The 19493-nt window shown below is 53.8% G+C and overlaps 7 protein-coding genes across 7 annotated transcripts; 3 read left to right on the top strand and 4 right to left on the bottom strand.

Annotated features, from left to right (window-relative positions):
• Positions 1 to 62: 62 nt before the first annotated feature.
• Positions 63 to 1048, top strand: ACET3X_002979 (uncharacterized protein; the record flags this gene model as incomplete). Its single annotated transcript, XM_069449781.1, has 3 exons — positions 63 to 237; positions 314 to 744; positions 800 to 1048. 3 exons carry the CDS (start codon positions 63 to 65, stop codon positions 1046 to 1048), a joined length of 855 nt encoding a protein of 284 aa, XP_069309526.1.
• A 406-nt stretch (positions 1049 to 1454) lies between these two features.
• Positions 1455 to 4244, bottom strand: ACET3X_002978 (uncharacterized protein). The gene has a single exon (XM_069449780.1). The coding sequence runs from the start codon at positions 4183 to 4185 to the stop codon at positions 3004 to 3006; it is 1182 nt and encodes a 393-aa protein (XP_069309525.1). The 5' UTR covers positions 4186 to 4244; the 3' UTR covers positions 1455 to 3003.
• An 841-nt stretch (positions 4245 to 5085) lies between these two features.
• ACET3X_002977 (uncharacterized protein) lies at positions 5086 to 6385 on the bottom strand (the record flags this gene model as incomplete). The annotated part of the gene is made up of 1 exon (XM_069449779.1): positions 5086 to 6385. Exon 1 carries the CDS (start codon positions 6286 to 6288, stop codon positions 5086 to 5088), a length of 1203 nt encoding a protein of 400 aa, XP_069309524.1. The 5' UTR covers positions 6289 to 6385.
• Positions 6386 to 7172: 787 nt separating this feature from the next.
• On the bottom strand, positions 7173 to 10109 carry ACET3X_002976 (uncharacterized protein; the record flags this gene model as incomplete). Its single annotated transcript, XM_069449778.1, has 3 exons — positions 7173 to 7247; positions 7300 to 7623; positions 7671 to 10109. 3 exons carry the CDS (start codon positions 10107 to 10109, stop codon positions 7173 to 7175), a joined length of 2838 nt encoding a protein of 945 aa, XP_069309523.1.
• A 1210-nt stretch (positions 10110 to 11319) lies between these two features.
• On the bottom strand, positions 11320 to 12398 carry ACET3X_002975 (uncharacterized protein; the record flags this gene model as incomplete). Its single annotated transcript, XM_069449777.1, has 4 exons — positions 11320 to 11375; positions 11426 to 11996; positions 12046 to 12293; positions 12347 to 12398. The coding sequence occupies 4 exons, from the start codon at positions 12396 to 12398 to the stop codon at positions 11320 to 11322; spliced, it is 927 nt and encodes a 308-aa protein (XP_069309522.1).
• A 400-nt stretch (positions 12399 to 12798) lies between these two features.
• On the top strand, positions 12799 to 15100 carry ACET3X_002974 (uncharacterized protein; the record flags this gene model as incomplete). The annotated part of the gene is made up of 3 exons (XM_069449776.1): positions 12799 to 13107; positions 13230 to 14958; positions 15024 to 15100. The coding sequence occupies 3 exons, from the start codon at positions 12799 to 12801 to the stop codon at positions 15098 to 15100; spliced, it is 2115 nt and encodes a 704-aa protein (XP_069309521.1).
• A 504-nt stretch (positions 15101 to 15604) lies between these two features.
• On the top strand, positions 15605 to 18896 carry ACET3X_002973 (uncharacterized protein). Its single transcript, XM_069449775.1, has 3 exons — positions 15605 to 16409; positions 16462 to 17172; positions 17225 to 18896. The coding sequence occupies exons 1-3, from the start codon at positions 15861 to 15863 to the stop codon at positions 18695 to 18697; spliced, it is 2733 nt and encodes a 910-aa protein (XP_069309520.1). The 5' UTR covers positions 15605 to 15860; the 3' UTR covers positions 18698 to 18896.
• The last annotated feature ends 597 nt before the right edge of the window (positions 18897 to 19493 follow it).

Raw genomic sequence — 19493 nt, 5'->3', positions numbered from 1 at the left:
TCAGCCCCGTTTCATTGTACTCTCAGTCGTCCTCAGTTGGGAGTCCTCTCGAGAACGCCACGATGGCAGGCGACACACATTCCGAAGCCGTAAACAATGGAATCTATCCATACACCCCCAGCGAAATCGGTGCCATTCTCTTTTCCGGCCTCTTCGGTCTAAGCGCACTGTATCATCTTTTCCAGATGATCAGGGGGCGAGCATGGTTTTATACTGCATTCGTCGTCGGAGCAATAAGTATGTTCACTTTTCCCTTACCTACATTCACCATTTCCTCCCTTCAAGGACCCGTAACGAACTAACGCTCTACCAGTGATGGCAGCCGGTTACATATCCCGCTACCTCTCTAGCAAGTCCCCCTCCGAACTAGGGCCCTACATCATGCAATCGCTCTTCATCATCCTACCTCCCTCGCTCTACGCCGCAACAATCTACATGATCTACGGACGCCTCGTCGTCTTTGTAAACGCCGAGCACGCATCCATCATCCGCCCCACACGCGTAACCAAGATCTTTGTCTGCGGTGATGTCATCGCCTTCTTCATGCAGGCCGGTGGAGGAGGCATGATGGCGCAGGTTAGTATGGCAGACACGGGTCAGAAGATCATGTTGCTCGGACTGTTTGTGCAGTTGCTCTTTTTTGGGTTCTTTGTGGTGATTAGTGTCATCTTTTATATGAGGATGAGGAGTTCGCCACAGAGACATACTGTCCCGCAGTATGGAAAGTATGGGTGGCCGGCTTTGGTAAGTCTCACTCTTTCTCTCCTCTTAAGAGGAACATACACTAATAATATGATAGTACAAACTTCTCGCCATCGCGGCCGTCGTCATCATCCTCCGTTGCATCTTTCGCGTCATCGAGTTTGCGCAGGGTCACAGCGGTTACCTGGCTTCTCACGAGGCTTACATGTACATATTCGACACTCTGCCCATGTTCGTGGTGCAGGTCTTGTTCCATTTTGTACGCGCGGACGACGTGTTTGGGACGAACTATGGGGCAGCGAAAAAGTTGGATAGCGAGATCATTGGGCTGTATGAGAGAGCTTGATGCTCTCGATTTGACGGGACTCTTTGCAGTACCATTTTTGGCGGTGGAAGAGATGCTCAGCATTTACAAGGCGTTCAATTGTTCTGGCATGGATTTGGGGTTTTAGACACTATTAGGAGGCATACTTGCTAGGTTCCACGAGAGTGTAGCGTCGCTTTTCGGTCTCGTACTTGCTAAGTTCGAATGAATTATGGATACATAAAGAGGTCTCCAGTGGGTCGCATAGCCGACTGTAGTCTGCGGGTGTTGCAAATTGATCTTGTTTGGAAGGAACGGACTTGTCCGTTAGTACAACCAGCCATAACCCTGTCGGCCAAGCCATAACGGGTTAGACTCGTCGTGGTTTCGCCAATAGTTCTAATGCGGGCTCCCCGGCTGCGTATTTCGTTCTTCGTTTCTCGTTTACCTCCCCCTCGCCGGTGTAACTCTTCCACTCCTTTTCTTAAGCAACAAGCCAAGCGAGGACTGCAATTGGCCAGATTCGATGGCTTTGAAAAGAAAAGCTCATACGAAATCGCGGACCGGCTGTGGCACTTGTAAACGTCGCCGAATCAAGGTATGGCTCATCTTACATGCGAACATCTGTTCTGACAGACCACGTAGTGCGACGAAGGAAAGCCGCGATGTTCGCACTGCGTCCGGCATGAAGTTGCATGTGTGTATCCAGAGTCGGTGCCACGGCGGGCCAAAAGCTCAAACGGAGCCGCGGCGTCTCCCAGACCACCATCAACAACACCGGATGCATTACTACACATAACTACACCCCAAAACGACCCTTTCGCAGCGAGCACACCATGTTCAGAAACGAAGATTATCCCTTCCTTTTCGCTCAAAGACATGTCTTTGTTGCATCATTGGACGATCGCCACGAGCTATTCCTTACTACCCGGTGTGCCAGCAGTCAACCACCTTTGGCGGGATGTCTTTCCAGAACTCGCATATAACCACGCGTACATGATGCATGGTATCGTCAGCCTCTCGGCTTTACATATTGCCTATCTTTACCCAAGCAATAGGCGCGCAAACCTACACATTGCAGCGCACCACCACACGCTTGCTCTTAGCGGGTTCAGGGCGGACACCTACTCCATCCGGGCAGACAACGCTGATGCAATATTCGCCACTTCGTCACTTATGTTTTTGTACGCCTTTTGTACATTTTCTAAACTTTCAGACGAGATGGTCGACCTACAGCATGATGATGACAATGCCAATAGCAGCACTTCAGCTCGTACGTCGCGTATCCTAGGTGCAGAATGGATACCCCTCGTCCACGGTGTAGCGGCCGTGATACATCCTGTGTATAATTATCTCAGAGAGGGACCTTTGCGGTCAACACTTCATGTGAAGGACTGGGAAACTATGGATCCTGACGTGAACCCTGGACCGAATGACGAACACCTGCTGCGCATCCAACAAACATGGGCAGACGACGACAACAAGGCAATTTACGACGAGACCTTGTACTTGCTGAGAAAGGTGAGTACGTGGGAGGTACATTTCCAGAACACTTGGGAAGAGCAACAAGAAGAATGGGGATACAATGGTGGCTGGTCCGCTGTAAGTTACTCAAGATCTCTTTCTACGTCTCAAACAGACACTTTGGCTAATTTACGATATCTTTTTCCATCGGTACAGCCGTTTGTCTGGTTATCAGTAGTGCCCAAGGAGTACTTCAGGCTACAGCGGCAAAGACAGCCTTTGGCCTTGCTCATCTTTGCATACTTTGGTGCATTACTAGAACAGATTTGCAAAGATTGGTGGACAGACAGTTGCGGAAGGAGTATCGTCGGTGTGGTCGATGACTGTCTAGGGCCGTACTGGGCCGAATGGATGGCATGGCCAAAAGAGGTTGTTAACCAGCAGCAACAGCAGTAGCAACAACAACATCAGCAGGAGAACGCTGAAAGCTATAGGGCTTGGATTTTCCACGATTCAAAGCAAGGAGTCATATCTCAAGTCTCAACCCCAAGTGCTTCATAGGCCGCCGCGATAAACGCTTTAGCCCTGGCACTGCCCATACCGCCCTTGCCACCGTCCTCCTGCCCCAGCCCAGCCGCCGCCATCTTATTCATCACATAGCCAATCGTCAACTTCCTATCTGCATCAGCGACGATCTGACTTCCACCCCATCCACCCCAACTCCCCACGCGTCCCTGAGGTAAATTCGCCATGATGGTTCCTTCACCAGGCAACGCGAGGCCGAGTCCAAAATGGAGCTTTGATGGCATAATGAGATCGAGGCCCTCTTGCTGTGTTGAGAAGATTTGGTCAATAGTTTTGGAGGAGAGGAAGGAACTGTTTTGCAGAGAGACGACAGAGAGGAGGCGAACAAGACCGCGGGCGTTGCTGAACCCATTTGCTGCGCCGATAGCAGAGTTTCTCCAGACGGCTTGGTTGGCCCAATTGGCGTCAATACCAGGGTTTTTGGCGAAAGTCTTGAACATGAGGCTGCTTGGGTTGGGCAGCATAGCCTGAATCTCCTCTATTGGGACCGCTGGCGGAGGAATGATATCAGCAGCCCTGTTCCACTCCTTCTCGGGAATGCCAAGTTGGAAGTCCGCACCGAGGGGGCGAACAAGCTCTTCAGCGATGAAGTCTTGGAGTCGCTTTCCTGTTACGCGACGAATCAATTCGCCGATGAGGTGGCCCATTGTGAAGGCATGGTAACCAGTTGCTGTACCGGGCTCCCACCAGGGCGCTTGCTGCTCGAGGAGCTTCGTGCTCTTTTCAATGTTGCACATATCCTCTATGGTGATGGTCTCCTCCCATCCACCCAGTCCAGCCGCGTGCGAGAGAAAATGTCGGACTTCCACACCTTCCTTGCCATTTGCAGCGAATTCAGGCCAGTATTTTGACACCTTTTCGTTTGGATCGAGCAGCCCGCGGTCAATGCATACCAGGGCTGCCAAGGCGGTGACAGTCTTGGTAGAGGACCAGATACACGTTACAGTGTCTTTCTCCCACGGGCGGGTTTGAGCTGCATCTGCGTGGCCGCCCCAGAGATCGACGACATCTTTGCCGTCGAGGTTGACGCAGACAGAGGCGCCGAGCTCTTCTCCAGAGTCGAGATAGGACTGAAAGAGGTCTTTGAGTTTGGCGAAGCGGGGATCGCAGGTTCCTTGGACTTTGGCCATGGTAGTAATAGTTTCTGCTAAAGTTACTAGTAGCTCCGAAAGTCCTCGTACTGTGTCTGTGCCGTGTTCGTGATTGTGAGATATATGAAGGACCAGCTCGTCTATATATTCACTGCTTCAAGCAGACATGGCAAACGTAGCGGGTCAAGGGACCGGTTTAACGAGAACCCGAATTCCTGCGTTGCTGGCATGGTAAACATGGCAAATTAGCGCATCGAGTTACTACATGCCCCGGAGTCTTGCGTTTCGCGTATTGGCTGCGGAATCGTGGTGTTCCGAATCCGTAACGTGAAAGACGGTAGTGGATTCTACCTGCGGGGTTCGTCTCGTACCGTGTGTATGTTTTGCCGCCGCAGAACGTAAACGACCGAGGTCAAAGTACCTGTTTAGTAATGACCTTAGAAGCTAATAAACCCACGGAGACTGCTGAAACAACCTGGCTACGTGCCTTGGTCAGGGTCCTTGCGCCCTCCTCATCCTCAGGGCTGTATTGACAGCGCGTAACCGTACAACCTCTCCTATTGACCCAACAATACAACTTGACAGCGTCCGGATACAAATGGCGGCAATAGCAGTGCTCTAGACTACAGTGGTTCAAGATGTTAGCGTGGTGCCAGTCCCCTTTCGATGTACTCGCGTGCAGGGTCGGCGGCATTCCGGCGGTTTCCCGCAACTCCACGAAGCGGGGGCGAACCTACCGAGTACGGAGAAGCACGGTATTTGGCGTTTCGGTCGCTAAGAGACGAATTGGTGGGGAGATGGTTGGAAGAGAATTGGAATACTCGCATCCACGACTTGCGCACTATTTTCTCTTCTGCAAAATATCACCTTTTGCTGAAACGCAAACAATTACAGCGGCCTCTACTCCCGAGTCTGCAAATACCTGACACCCCGTAAATCCTACTTGAGGAACTTACTAACAAGACCTTTCCCACCTTTAATCAGATTCTTAACCTCCCTCTTAATATCATCCGTCGAGTTCCCGCCCTGATGCCCCGGCTCCAGGAACCCTCCACCCGCACCCCCAGCACCACCACAATGCCCTTTCCCCCCACAAGCGCCTCCAGGACAACCTTGGATAAAATGCTCAATCTCACCACAACACCTTCCACACTCACCAGAACCCATAAACGGCCCTCCCTGGCCCCACCCCACGCGCATGATGCGCGCTTTACGTCCTTCCCACCCCGTTTTCGCATCTGTAGCATGGAAAACGCCCCAGACTTCTGGACCACCGGGGCCATTAACTAGGACAAAGTTTCCGTGACCCGGACCATACGGCGGAGAATCGTCGCGAGCAGCCTTCAGAAGCGGTCTATTGGATTTAGCCCAAGAATGCGGATCGAGAGGGTGCCCGCCGGTGTAGTACAAGATATTCATCTTGTACTCGTGAGTCCAGCTGCCCGCGCAGCTATACACGATGCCCATCCAACGGCCATCAGGCGAGCAGAGGAACTGCGGACCCTCGTTGATGCCGCTGCTGCCCGAGAATTCAAACTGCAGGTCTGGCGTGCTGATGCGGATAGGATGGCCTGTACATTCTGTTGGCGACACCATCTCGATGATGAAGATTTCCTGGCGAGATTCGTCGGCGTGTGTACCCAGGGGCCAGCCGGAGTAGACGAAGAGCATAGAGCCGCTGAGCGTAATGACTGTGCCGTCGATTGCCCATTGGTGTTCGGGGAGACCGCCTAGACGGCCGAAAAAGTTCCATTTACTCGGTTCGAGAGGGTCTTCCTCGGATGGTGGGCCCGCAAGGACGTACATGCGGTGCGACTTGTTGCCATGCTTGGGGTCGTCAGCCGCGAAGTAGACATACCACCGGCCGTGGATGGAGTGCAGTTCGGGCGCCCATAGGTCGGCGGAGTAGGGCTGGTCTGGCGGAGGACGCCAGATTACGTTCTTTTTGCACTTCTTTTCAAAGTCGAACAACGAGTCTGCAGACCAGATCTCGATATGACCGCCGCAGGTGAAGGTCATGTAGTATGTGCCCTTGTCCCAGAGTACGTACGGATCCGCACAACTGCTGTGTGTGATGGTAAGGATTGTATCGTTGTATGCGGGTCTCTGCTGAGGCCATGTCGGCTGCAGTTGTTGCGCCATTTTGTCCACTGCTCTTTGCTTTGCTCCAATTTCCAGTGCTGGTTGGACGGTTGGCTCGAAACAAACTTGGACTCCTGGAGGGGTAGTCAAAGTCTGCTCTCAGAAGAAGCGCAAGTGTATGCGGTTCAACAGTCTAGAACTATCCCCATAGCGGCGGCTGCATGGCATGTGGTCTCAGCCCCGTCAGGCGCACGCGCGTAACAGCTGTATAATGACGTCATCGTTTACATTCATTTCCTTGGTAGCACAACGTTTGGACGGCTTCACCTTGAGCAGGAGGCCTAGGAACGGTCCGAAAGGGTGGGAACGCATGATGCGAAAAGATTGGCAACAAGTGCCGAGGCGAAAACAGGGACCAACGGAGCAGTGGTGTGGGGAAACTGCAAGCCACTTGATTCATTGTACTGGCGACTGACCATCCTGAGTCGTGATACCATTTCACTACGAATTAAAAATTCTTCCTGATGCAGCTATATTGCCGTATAACAACCCGTCCATGTTCGTGGTACCTCATAGTTCAGCTTAAATAGGCCGATTATTCAAGACAGCTTGCCCTATGCCCAGATAAAGCTTGGCAGAAGATCGTAAGCCGGCCACTGCCATAATAAACAATAATAATATTTCCTGTAATGAATTCCCATCCTCACATGCCCTCGTATCCTGACGTCGAATCGAAGAGGTGGTATCCAGCATTGCCCATGGTAGTAGCCAAAAAAACACAAATCGGTAAATGCCATGAGGCCGTAAGAGATGAAAGCCGCAAACGCCATGCCAAATCTGACGTGCTGAAGAAGGGCGAAATACAATCCAAGGGGAAAGTTGCGCTTGACGTATAGGATGTAGTTAAATTGTACGTTGAATTGGTGCGTGTGTGGGTTTTCGCACTAAAGTTCTGTGTCGAGCGTTTGGTCGACAGTGAGCTCGCCAGATTCGATGCGGTCTACGCGAAGTACGAGCTCCTGTATCATGATCAGCATGTGTACAGGTTGCTGTCGCTTTTGTGTAGCTTACCTTGAGAGCTCTAGCGGTCTTGAACGCAAGTGGCGGGATCTTCTCGCGTCCATCACCCCTGATGTCGACAGCAAGCATGCTTTGTCTGCATTCGTCAAGCACCGCTACAACGGGAAGCGCATGCTTCTTCAACGCAGGGTTAGAAAGCTGGTTGACAGCATCGTAGGTTTTATTGCCAGTATCGTCGACTGCTTGCGCGATGTCTTGGACGAAATCATAGATTTGCTGCTCGTCTCCAGGGGCAGATTCAGGGTTCGCACGGATGAGGTTAACTAGTGGTTGTATGCTCTGAACAAGCGTTGCCGTTTGGTCCTCAAGATAGTTCTGTACGCGTTAGCAGACCGTAACTTCTAAACTTGTTGGAAACATACCTTGAACTCAAGCATGCCGCTATCACATGTGCCATTGGCACCGTTCATGCCGCCGCTTGGGGCATCGTATCCGCTGTATGGAGAACTGTAGGCGCTGTACCTAGTAGTGTCACTGCTGCCGCCTTTGCTGCTGCGACTGCGGTGATGACCGTACGTCGAAGTGACACCGCTGCTATTTGTGTGGTCGTTGGTGTTGCCTGGCGAAGAAGCGTTGTAGTTGTTGTTGCTGTTGTATACGGCCGAGTTCAACGGCATAGGCCTATCGGCATCCTCATCATCTGCTTCGAGTTCATCTTCTGGTGTGGGTCGCACTTTGACGTGCTTGACTAGCTCCACAACGGCTGTTGACAAGTGACTAGCTGCGGCGTCCAACAGACTGACTGGCGACAATCCTCCGGATGCAGTATGGTTCTTGGTAGCCGTGATAAGATTGTTGGCCGTAGCACTAACGCGAGACTTGAGTTTTGCTTGTTGCTTCTCGGGACTCGCGAACATGTCGCCGCTCACACTACTAGTAGGGGACTGGATCTGTGAAAGAGACGTGCTATCGATATCGCCCGTGATAGCGCGTACGCATTTGACGACATGGCGCATACTGTCGAGAGTTTGCTCTGAATTTGCTCTCCGCGCGTTTTGAAGCAGCTCATCAATACTAAGCTGGAACTTGGTAACATGGACGTCCTTGACCAGTCCGTCGGGCGTTGTAAACGCAGCATCGCGGGAGTAGTTGAGCAAATCCGGCGACGCAAGCTGCGATAAGCCCATTGAGGATGCCTTCAGATTTCGAAGTTGCGTTTTTGCCTTAGCGTATCTCGATTTCCAGTCTTTGAGCTCAGCCTCCAATGATGACACTTGGTTCGCCATCTGCTCTTCCTTTTCGGCTGCGGCATCGCTGCGGGCTGACAGTTGCTTCATTTCTTGCAAGAACATGGAGGCGTCTCTCCGTACTTCCTCAGCGACCTGTTGTTGTTCGTTCAATTCGCGTTCAAGCTCCTCACACCGTTGCCTCCACTGACTGTCTCCGTCGTCGTACGCTTGCTGAGGCGGGCGGGACTCGAGATCTGCGATCTGGGCACGGAGGCTGTTCTCGACGCTTTCGTTCTCGCTGCGTATCTTGTCTATCTCGGAACGAAGTGAGGAATTCAGGTTCTCCGCCTTCTCCACCTTCTCCTCGAGCGCATGCCGGAGTTGGTCCCACTCGGCACGCTCAGAGGCCGTAGCGCCGTCGCGCGTCCTATCGTCATCTTGTAATCGCTGCAGCTCGTCGTCCTTGTTGCGTAGGGTAGCTTCTAACGAGTCAACCTTGCCCTGCAACTCTGACACTTGGTTTTGCAAATCCGCGGTTATCTTCTCGTGCGCCATGCTCATGCTCTTTGCGCTCTTGTTTGTCTGCCGTCTCGCCGCAGCGCCTTCTAGATTGAATGCATCGTCATCGTCTGCTCCGCTGTCATCGTCGTCTTCGACTAGTGTTCCCTTGTTTGGCACAATCGTGTTGGATTGGAACGTCTTCGGAAGGGGCCGCCCAAAAGAACCTGGCTCGTTTCCTGAACCGGGCCGCAGTCCTGGTGGACCTGGGGGTCCTCCTGGGGGTCCACCCATAGGCCCCATGGGCCCGCCCATTGGGGGTGGCCCTCTGTAGCCTGGTCCCGGCGGAGGTCGTCCGCCCATGCTGTTCGGTGTGCCGCCTCTGCTCGGAGGTCCTCTATTACTTATGCGACTCGCGATGCTGCCATTGGGGCTCGACGGGCGTGGGGGCATGTCACCACCGGTAAAGCGCGGAAATCTCCGTTCGAGTTCGTAGAAGACATCGGTTGCGAGCTGACGGAAGCGCTCGAGAGGCAGCGTGGAGAGCTTTTGCCTCGCCTGGTTGCGCTTGGGATGGAAGTTATTCTTGGGTAAAAGGTACTTGGGAGTGTCGTTGCCAGGCGCACCTGGTCCTCCCCGCTTGCGGTCCGTCTCTCTGCGTATCGACTCATCATATACGTCGGTGCTGAGCTCCTGGAACTGGACAGCCGACAGCCTGGTCAGCTTGTCCTTGGCCCTGCTCGGGCGCGGATTGCCCTTCTCGTCATTGAGGTAGGGCCCGAGGTATGCCTTGAGTACTCTGAAATGTTCCGACATGGTCTCCTCTAGAGCCTGCATCTTCCTTCCATCCATGACGGGGCGTGTACTATCACTTATGCTCGAGGCATACAGCCCCGTGCCGTCGCTCGATCGGCCTACTGAACTGGGCGGCGAGGGGTTTCCATTGCTGGTGCCGGGGCGCATACCATTGAGCATGCCGCCATCGGGGTTGCTGGGCCCATATGTGTTGGGAGGGATCGTGGGCGAGTACGGGTTGTCGCCGGCAATGTTCCGGTAGCCTGTGATGGGCGACCACTCGTGGCTGTCGGTAGAGAGGGGCGACAGGGCGCCATTGCGCGTGTTCATGGCATTCATGGTGGCTGCGTCGCGTTTCACCCCGCGGGTTGCCGCTGTCAGCTAGGACCGTATCCGTATCGGAGCGTGTTAGTGGGCTTCAGGCTGGAGCAGAGGTTTGCAAAAGCAGTGTGCAACTGGCAGAGTGGCGGCGGAGGGAGACTGCTGGTGAAACGGTAGGCGTGGTAGGAGTCGACGGGCGCCCGGCTCTGTTCCGAATCTGAAAGTGCGATGCGGTGAAGGAGCGAATGCAAACAAAGCAGTGCGTCGGCTAGCCAAGGGAGTGTGAATGCACGCCAGCGATCTAGTCAAAGAGGCCGTGGTGCGAAGAGAGCGACGGTGCTGCGAGCAATGCAGGAACCATCCGCTGGGGCCAACAAGACTTATGAGGCTTTCCGCTGCTGTTGTCCAATGTCGGTGATGCTGCCCCTTTCGCCTGCGCCTTGGCTGGGGGCATCTAGGCGCTAGCTGTCCGCCGCGCGGGCGACGACGATATGCCTGGCAAGGGCGCTCGAGCGGCCGCTCGACGTTTCCATATCGCCCTCGAACCTTGGGGCGTTCATGTCTCGATGGCTTTGTTTTGCTGCGTTGCATGTCTTGTCACCGGCCACGCTTACTTTTTTCCCCAGCTTGCATGGCTGTCCGTAGTCAGCAGCAGCGTGTTTACGACGAGATTGACATGGCCATCCCGGGCCTCGGGTCTGGGCCGGCGATCATGGCCAGCCATTGTGGAGATGGTGCTAATTTGGTGCAGCGAGTACGCAATTTGACGGGGTATAGAACAGTCTATCGTATAGAAACTACCGCGTACAAAAGTGCCATGCCATGCCCGGGCGACTCGCTGGTGGCTTCTCCCACGCAGCGCCTCTCCCGCGCGCCCTGGGCCAAGTGCGACTCTGCCAAGCCACAGCACGTGGCTGGTCTGTCACGTGCCAACCCATGAACCCTCACTGCCTCGATAGATTTGCCTCAAGCCCGCTCCTAACGTGCTCTCTTAATCTTCGAAGGCGCTTGGTTCCTGCACTCGGGACAGAGCCAGTCTCCCAAGGGCTCCTCCTTGATGCCTACACACTCCCAGTGGAACCACTGATACTGACAATTGTCGTTGTCGCACGCCACCATGTCGCCGAAACTGACGCGCTGGCATGTGCAGTACTTGGTGTCATCCGACTCGTCCTCTTCTGCATCGCCGCCTCCCATGCCTGACATGTCCTCGTCTTCCGTGCCTGCCTCACTTGCCACGCTCTCGTCGTCTGCCGTTGTCGACGGCGATGCTCGGGATCCGCCCTTGCGGCGTTTCTTGTTGATTCCAGACTTGGCTGTAAGGGCTGCCTTACGCAGCGGTTGCTGTGGTTTCGCCTTTTTGACCGTGAGTGCGTTCTTTTGCGGTCGGGGTCCTACGCTGCCTGCGCGAGAGCCTGGTGTTGAGGGTTTCGGAGTCCCGGGCCCTATGGACCCTTGCCGACCCAGGTTTGAAGATGCTGCAGGGAGAGGCCCAATGCTTCCTGTCGGTCGGCGACGCTTGCTGTCGCTTCCCACCGAGAGCTCTCGCTCCTGTCGTGCGTTTGCTTGTATGGCACTCTGCGCGTTAGTTAGTCGCTGTTGGTTCATGAGCGCTTGTGTCTGCATGTTCTGCAGTGACGGGTTCATCCTCGAGTTGATGCCCACATTCGTCGCATTCGTCAGTCGCGCAATGGCAGCTGCCTGGGCGAGATTTGGAGCGCCACCGCCATTACCAGACACAGGGAGCAGCGGTGTGCTGGACCCCGTATTCGACTGCGATGCTGGCGGTACCAAGTTCCCTGGAGACTCTCTGAGCAGCGAGGGCATCTGTGGATCAGTGGGTATCGAGCCGTCATTCTGCAGGTCGCGCAGCTTGATGTCGAGTCGCTTCACATGCCGGTCGAGCTGTATCGCTGTAAGTAGATAGGACGAATATTGCACATCAACAACATACAAGTGCGGCAGCTTTGTCGACAAGCCCAATCTTCTCTTCTTGCAATATCTGCGCTTTCTCGTAATTTGCCATGATAGTTTTCGAATATCCGGCCTCTTTTGGATTCTCAACTAGGCTGCCATTGAGCTTGATGAACTTTTGAATGCTGCTGTCTCGCTGCTGTATTGCAGAGCGCAGTTCCTGAATCTGGTTGTCCTTGGCCTGCACTTCTTCGTAGAGGTGCGTAATCTCTGCGGGAAGGTTCGCGACTGCCAATCTCGTCAGCTGCGATGGTCGTGCGGAAGATCACAAATGAAAATACCATCATGTATGAACTGTTCCAGCACTGTCGCTGCATCTTCTGCGATGGCCATGTTGAGATGTTATGTCCTATGTCGTTGGGCGTATCGACGCGTGTGGCGCTGTTCTTGTCAAGATGTGCCTCGCGCAGCCAGGACGCGGTCGATAGCACCCTCTGGAAAACGAAAGGGGCAGGCAAAAAGTTTGTGTGACAGTTGCACCTGTAATCCTGATGGAATCCGATGAGACGTCGATGCCTTTGCACGTGAGGGAGCCGTGTCGCGATGGAGAAAGAAACGACGCAGCGCAAAACCTTTCTGTTCGACTCTCGCGTCGTCTCCACTTGGCTTTAGTACTCAAGTTCTGTTTGTATTCCGAGTAGAATTATTCGCAAGTTTCGCTCTCGCGATAGACTATTGGAGTCGTGTTGTAACGCGTCGAACATGCAGGAATCTCGATTACGTGTTCGGCAAGATGCAGCGCTGTGATACCCAATCAGATGATGGCGCCGGAGACGAGGCCGGCTTATTCACCGCGAACGAACCAAGTCACGACGACGACGACGACAAGTACAACAGAGAAGATAACCAGAGCGGAGACCAGGAACTATCCGCAAACAGTCACGGTCCTTCTGGCGCACATGTCGACCCTCGGCTCGCTACTCTCCTGAACGGACCACAGCGGCAGAAACCATACCCGGACACACGTCGCGCGGCCAGAGTAGATTACAGCTACAAGAAGCCGCCGCAAACTGCCGCGAGAAAACCTCCTCGCGAAGCAAAGGTAGACATACATTCTCTGCTTCAAATACCTCTTAGAATAACGAAGACGCAAAACACCGTGTCTGCTAATTTCCGGTGGTGTCGAAAGCTCTGGTATTCCTCGACACTCGCTAACTGCCGCAGTACCGTGCAGCAGACAATAATTGGGTTCCGCCTCCTATAACAGAGCCTGAGACTCTAGCACGCTGGGACAAACGTCGGGAAGAAGAGCTGAGGCCCCATTCTTTTGTCGAAACTTTCGTCAGCAACAAAGACGACCTACAGCGCTGGATCTACGAGGGTGCTCCGAAGCCGCGTATTATTAACCCGTACGAAGATTTCCACGACAACACGTTACAGATCTTTCGAGATATGCGAGTTGCCGGTTACGCTCCGCCCAGCGGACCCAGCGATATCGTGCAAGAGTACCTCTCTCCAGAAGAACCTTGGGTAGCCAATTACCAGGATTTCAAGGTACTCACCGATGCCGAGAAAAAGGACGTGATTGCTCGTGAGGCCGAAGAACATGGTCTCGAGCGACCAAAAGGCTGGAATGTATCTTTCCATTACAACCCGCACGTGGAGTATCATCACTTTGGCAGCTCACATCCAATGAAACCATGGCGTCTGACGCTGACGAAACAGCTCGTCCTCGCGTATGGGTTGGAGTATACCATGGATCTCTTTGAGCCAAGACCAGCCAGCTTCCAGGACCTTGCTGTGTTCCACGACCGCGAATATCTAGCCTATCTCAGCAAAATCACACCTCAAAATGCACAGCCCGAAGACCCTCAGTACATAGCATATGGTTTTGGAGGCGAGTCGAACGACTGCCCTGTGTTCGATGGGCTGTGGAACTACGTATCACTCTACACCGGTGCTACAATGAGCGCCGCCTACAATCTCATCAACAACCAGTCCAACATTGCCATCAACTGGTCTGGAGGCCTACATCACGCGAAAAAGAATCTTGCTTCTGGATTCTGCTATGTCAACGACATTGTGATAGCGATCCAGACTCTGCTGTCGCGGAACCAGCGCGTCCTGTACATTGATATCGACGTCCATCACGGCGACGGTGTCGAACAGGCATTTGAGTCCACAGATCGTGTGTTTACGCTCTCGTACCACAAGTACGGTATCGACAAGCACGGCTACCCATTCTTCCCAGGTACAGGAGCTATCGACGAGACGGGGCCCACGGATCCCAGAAATCCCGGCAAGGCGCACAGCCTAAACATTCCCATCGATGACGGCATTGACGACGACCAGTACAAGTGGCTCTTCAAGACGGTCACCGGCGCGGTGATTGACAAATACAACCCGCAAGCTATTGTTTTGCAATCGGGTGCCGACTCTCTCGGGGGTGACCGCCTCGGTCGCTTTAACCTCAACATCAAAGCGCACGGCTATTGCGTAGAGACGGTAAAAGCTTATGGTCGTCCTCTGCTCATTATAGGCGGTGGTGGCTATACACCGCGCAACGTTGCACGGACGTGGTGTCACGAAACGTCCGTCTGTGTAGGTGCAACGCTTCACAATGAGCTACCTGCCCACGTTCCCTACCTCCAAGCCTTCCAAGGAGCAGAAAACGGTGACGGCGTTTTGTATCCTGATTTACACAACACGAAGCGTCACGACAACCTGAACTCGCAGGCTAAACTGCACAAGCTGGTCGAGCAGGCGCTGGAGAATTTGAGGTACTTGGAGGGCGCACCTAGTGTGGTCGTGGACACAAAGGGCATTCCGTTGGAAGAGCTCATGAGAGTGAGGGAGGCGATTGATCGAGAGTTGGAGGAAGAGGCGGAGGACAGAGCCCGTCTGTCGGTTGAGAATAACCGACGCAGAAAAGAGAAGAACATCGGTGGTCGAGGTGAGCGGAGGTAGACTGAACCTGGGAACATGATGCAAGCAACGGCTCAACTTGACGGCGTTTAGGAAAGAACATTGGAGTCACGGGAGGATGCGCTTTTGGCGATACCCAATGCTACGAGCAACTAGACGATCTAGACTAGGCAACGACTTGTTTGGATGCACATGCTACAATGAATGCAGTGGTGAGATTTTAGGGCGTACGCTTATCAGATTGAGGCGGACAGGCGGAGGTGACCTGGCAAGCGCCGAGTTTCTCGCCGATAGCTCGCAGTCCACGGGTTGCGACGGGCTTAAATGGGTAGCACTTGATGGACCTCGATCGTGTCTGCAGTTATTGTGTAGTGTAGATCGTCGAGGCTAAGGAAGAATGCTTCGGCTCGTAGACTTTGTCTGGCCGCAGTACAGACAGTTGTGGCGTAGGCTTATCGATTGGAGCTCGAAGGTCTCGAGATGAGGATGTTGTATGGATTGTACCTAGGCGTACAAGGATGACTCAGACGTCCCCTTCTTACGAGAGGTGCATTAGGTATCGGAGGTGACGTTGGGCCGGGCTTAAGCGGGGATAGGATGCGGTGAGCGGTGGTTCCTCCGCACATGTGCATATCAAGCGGCGTGGATTCACGACTTGTTTCCGCAAGGTCGCGGTATTAGCTGGTCTGTTTTGTAGAGGAGAGCAGGATGACAAGCATTGATTCGCCAGTCCCCACCAGGAACATTCGGTCTCGCACTCGTCTCGTATACGGTACAGTAGTCGGGGCCTGAAGTTGGGTCAGCCCCGACAATCGACCAGGGTCTGGCTGCAAAAGTAGAGCCAGGCGGAACAGCGAGTGTCAGGAGCGAGAAGAGAGAATCCGGCAGAGGCAAGAGGCATCTTTCTGATCACTCATCTCTTAATCGAAAATGTCCGACGACATACAGGCTAACCATACGTCGCCCAATGGCACCCAGAGGCCGAACGGCAGCATCAACGGCCCCTCACCCGGTGGAGGTGCTGGGCCGACGCCAAACCCTCGGTCGTGCGTTACCTGCCGCAGACGCAAGGTCAAATGCGATAAAAAGAACCCGTGCTCCAACTGCGTGCGCGCAAAAATCGACTGCATTTTCCCTGGGCCTGGCCGCGCGCCGCGAAAGAGCAGAAAGCCGCCCGATGCCGAGTTGCTTGAGCGACTGCGTCGCTTGGAGGGCGTCGTCACCAGCCTGAACGCCCAGGTCGAAGGCCACGAGCAGGAGGCCGCCGACCGCGAGAGGGAGCGCAAGAACAGCACAGCTGCAGAGGGAGGCTGTCCGAATGGGCAGTCCGCGGCCTCATGGCAGGCCAGACAGGATGGCGCAAGAGTCGAGGCCGACAACACGGTAGAGGGCCTTGAGAATCGTTTTGGCCGGCTGGTGGTTGAAAAAGGCCGGAGCCGCTACATCAACAACAGCTTCTGGGCCTCTCTGAACAACGAGGCATGCATGGGCAAAAGAAGTATCGTGTGGGAATACAACTGACATGTCCTAGGTCGAAGATCTCAAGTCGATACTCATCGAGCCATCCGACGACGACGACGACGATGCGCCTTCGCCCGACTCCTCCAACATGTCCTCCCACCAGAGCTTCGTCTTTGGTTACAGCTCCTCCAGTGTCGACATGCACGCGCTGCACCCTCCCGAGCGGCAAGCGCGCGAGTTCTGGGACGTCTACAAGGACCATGTCGAGTCTCTGGTCAAAGTGCTACACATTCCCACTTTCGAACCTACCCTCTTGGATGCCTTTGCGCATATCGACAAAGTGACCAAGGGAATGGAAGCCGTCATCTTCGCCATATACTACGGCGCAGTAACAAGCACAACCCCGGAAGACTGTCTGGAAAGATGGGGGGAAGACCGCGTCACACTCCTCAACCGATATCGCTTTGGGCTGGAGCAGGCGCTCGCACGAGCAAATTTCCTCTACTGCGACGAAGTCATCGTCCTCCAGGCCTTCATCATCTTCCTCGTCTTGCTGCGGCGCAACGATGACGCGCGCAAGATTTGGACCCTGACTGGTCTGGCCGTGCGCATCGCGCAGACGCTTGGTATACACCGAGATGGCAGTCACTTTGGTCTGCCGCCGTTCGAGGTTGAGATGCGCAGGCGGCTTTGGTGGCAGGTCTGCATCCTCGATGCGCGATCTTCAGAGGATCACGGCTGCGACCCAACTATTGTCGAAGCTCAGTTTGACACCAAGATGGTATGTCGTTTCGCTTCATGTCTACAGCCACATACTAATAATTATCCTACAGCCACTAAACGTCAACGATACCGACCTACACCCCGACATGACCGAGTTTCCCCAAGACCGCCAGGGTTTCACAGACATGACCTTCTGCCTTCTTCGCTTCGAAATCACAAACATCTTCCGCCGCATCATGTACATCCCCCCGGGCCCTAACAGATGCACCGAATACTTCGCCAACCTGACGATTGAGCAGAAGGAGAAATGGATTAGCGATGCTCACCAAGCCATGGAAGACAAATATCTCAAGAACTGCGACATGACTATACCAATCTGCTGGGTCACGGCGACTGTCTCAAGGCTCATCATGAGCAAGATGTGGCTGGTTGTCTACCACCCACACCAGCGAAAGGACGGAGGCGCAACACTGCCGCAAGAGACCAAAGACAAACTCTTCATCACTTCGCTTGAGAATGTCGAGTACTCTATCCTGCTCGAGACCGAAGCGCGTACTATGAAGTGGGGCTGGCTTTTCCGCACATATGTCCAATGGCACGCCATTGCCTTTCTGCTTTCCGAATTATGCGTCCGTACCAAAGGCGAGGCGGTAGAGCGCGCGTGGAGAGCTCTGGAAGCAACTGCTGGCCGTTGGTGGTTCCCGCTCAACGACGCTTCGTCGCAACGTAAAGGCCAACAACGAAATCTTTGGAAACCACTACGAAAACTTCTTGCCAAAGCGAGGGCAGCGCGGGAACGCGAGTTGGCCCTCGAGCGGGCTAGCTTGGCTGTGCGGAATGGACAGTTCCACAGCAGCCCATTTGCTTTCCAAGGACCACTTGCACTGAATCAGGCAAATCAATCGGTAGCCAGCGCAGCTCAACATGAAGCCCAGATCTTGGATAGCATGTTGCGACCTTCGGCACCGAAACTGGGTGAGATGCCTAGCGCTAGACTTTCGAGTTGGCCTAGCAGCCCTGTACAAGCCACGCCACGAACCAACACGCTGCAAGATGGAATGGCCTCGATTCAGCAACGACCTTTGCCAACCGAGCAGTTAAGCAGCGCAAGAGGCACCAACACCACTGTCGGAAAGGAGTTTGTAGATTTGTTCGAATACGGCTTAGACAACGTCCTCAGCGACGTCATGGGCGCCGGTGGGGTAATCGATGGTACAGACCTGAACTGGCCCGCCTATACCCCTACGACCATGACATCCCAGCCTGCTACTTCAAACACGACCTCGGCACAATCACACGGTACACACGGGACGCATGCGCCCACGGCCGCAAATGGCTATCCTACATTTGGAGATGACATGCTTACATCCACGAATATGGATTTTAGCATCGATGGCAGTGGTACTGCTGGTCTGAACAATGCCAATATTAGTGACAATAGGCAGCAGCCTGTTGGAGAAGCTGTTATGATGGACGATGGGGATATGGACTGGACACTTTGGGATGACATGGTGAAACAGTATGGGACTGACGGAGCTTCAACGAACCCGGCCAGTACGGCAGGCCTCATGTCTTGGTTCTGATCGATTGATTGTCCAAAGCAACGTCTTTTTATGAAGCCATGATGGGTTTTTTTACGGCGTTTGGGTGAGAAAGAGCTCTACTCCATCGATTTGTGGCTTGTATTGCATTGAGCGAGGAAAACGTTCGCTATACCCTGTATTCGATGACCTCGGAATTCTGTATTTTGTATAAAACAAACGGATATGCTTTTATTTGCTTTCAGATTTACGCAAGAAGGATCAAGTACGTATCGTGATGTCAGCAGATCTATTTGCTCAGATATCTGGCGTCGAACACGTAGGGATGCGGCAGGGATGAGGCGCATATATTACCACGTGGAGGCTCTGATTGCGTCGTGCTGCTCTTGGTATCGATAGCCAGAGCTTCACCGCTTGCCGGGCGGCTTTTGCCCCGCGTACGTCGACTTGTCTCATGCATGACACGCTACCTTTTGCTATTACATCCTTTGAGTAGATCAACGTCACAGATTGTCCGAATAATCCGCGCTGAAGAGTAGAATAGTATCTTGCAACCTGCGGTGTTTGTTTTCGTTTCCCGGCTGTGAAGAAACGGTTAAAGAGGCGGAATCCCAACAAGCTGCTATACTAGTCAGGTGTACCCGAGTATCTGGTCGCGGAGTGCCAATCACTTGGTGCTATAAGAAGTGATTCTTTGGACGAGGAGATATCTAGAGGACGGGTAACAGCCTCGTTTGACTTTTGCATCACGCGTCTCGGTCTCTGTTTTAGATTTTGCATTCGGGTTGTATTTCTGTCATTTACGCAGAGACCGCGTCTGGACTTCGTCTGCACAAAG

Source organism: Alternaria dauci, chromosome 2, assembly GCF_042100115.1.
Source record: "Alternaria dauci strain A2016 chromosome 2, whole genome shotgun sequence".
Lineage (NCBI taxonomy): Eukaryota > Fungi > Ascomycota > Dothideomycetes > Pleosporales > Pleosporaceae > Alternaria > Alternaria dauci.
The sequence above is the reverse complement of the archived record's forward strand: the minus strand, read 5'-3'. Positions and strand labels throughout refer to the sequence as shown.

What these genes read in the sequence shown, in the direction of transcription:
- ACET3X_002978 (XM_069449780.1), bottom strand. Translation starts at nt 4,185, where the DNA reads ATGGCCAAAGTCCAAGGAACCTGCGATCCCCGCTTCGCCAAACTCAAA.
- ACET3X_002973 (XM_069449775.1), top strand. Translation starts at nt 15,861, where the DNA reads ATGTCCGACGACATACAGGCTAACCATACGTCGCCCAATGGCACCCAG. An exon ending in GGGCCTCTCTGAACAACGAG is followed by an intron (nt 16,410 to 16,461) that starts GCATGCATGGGC and finishes GACATGTCCTAG; the next exon opens with GTCGAAGATCTCAAGTCGAT. An exon ending in CTCAGTTTGACACCAAGATG is followed by an intron (nt 17,173 to 17,224) that starts GTATGTCGTTTC and finishes ATTATCCTACAG; the next exon opens with CCACTAAACGTCAACGATAC.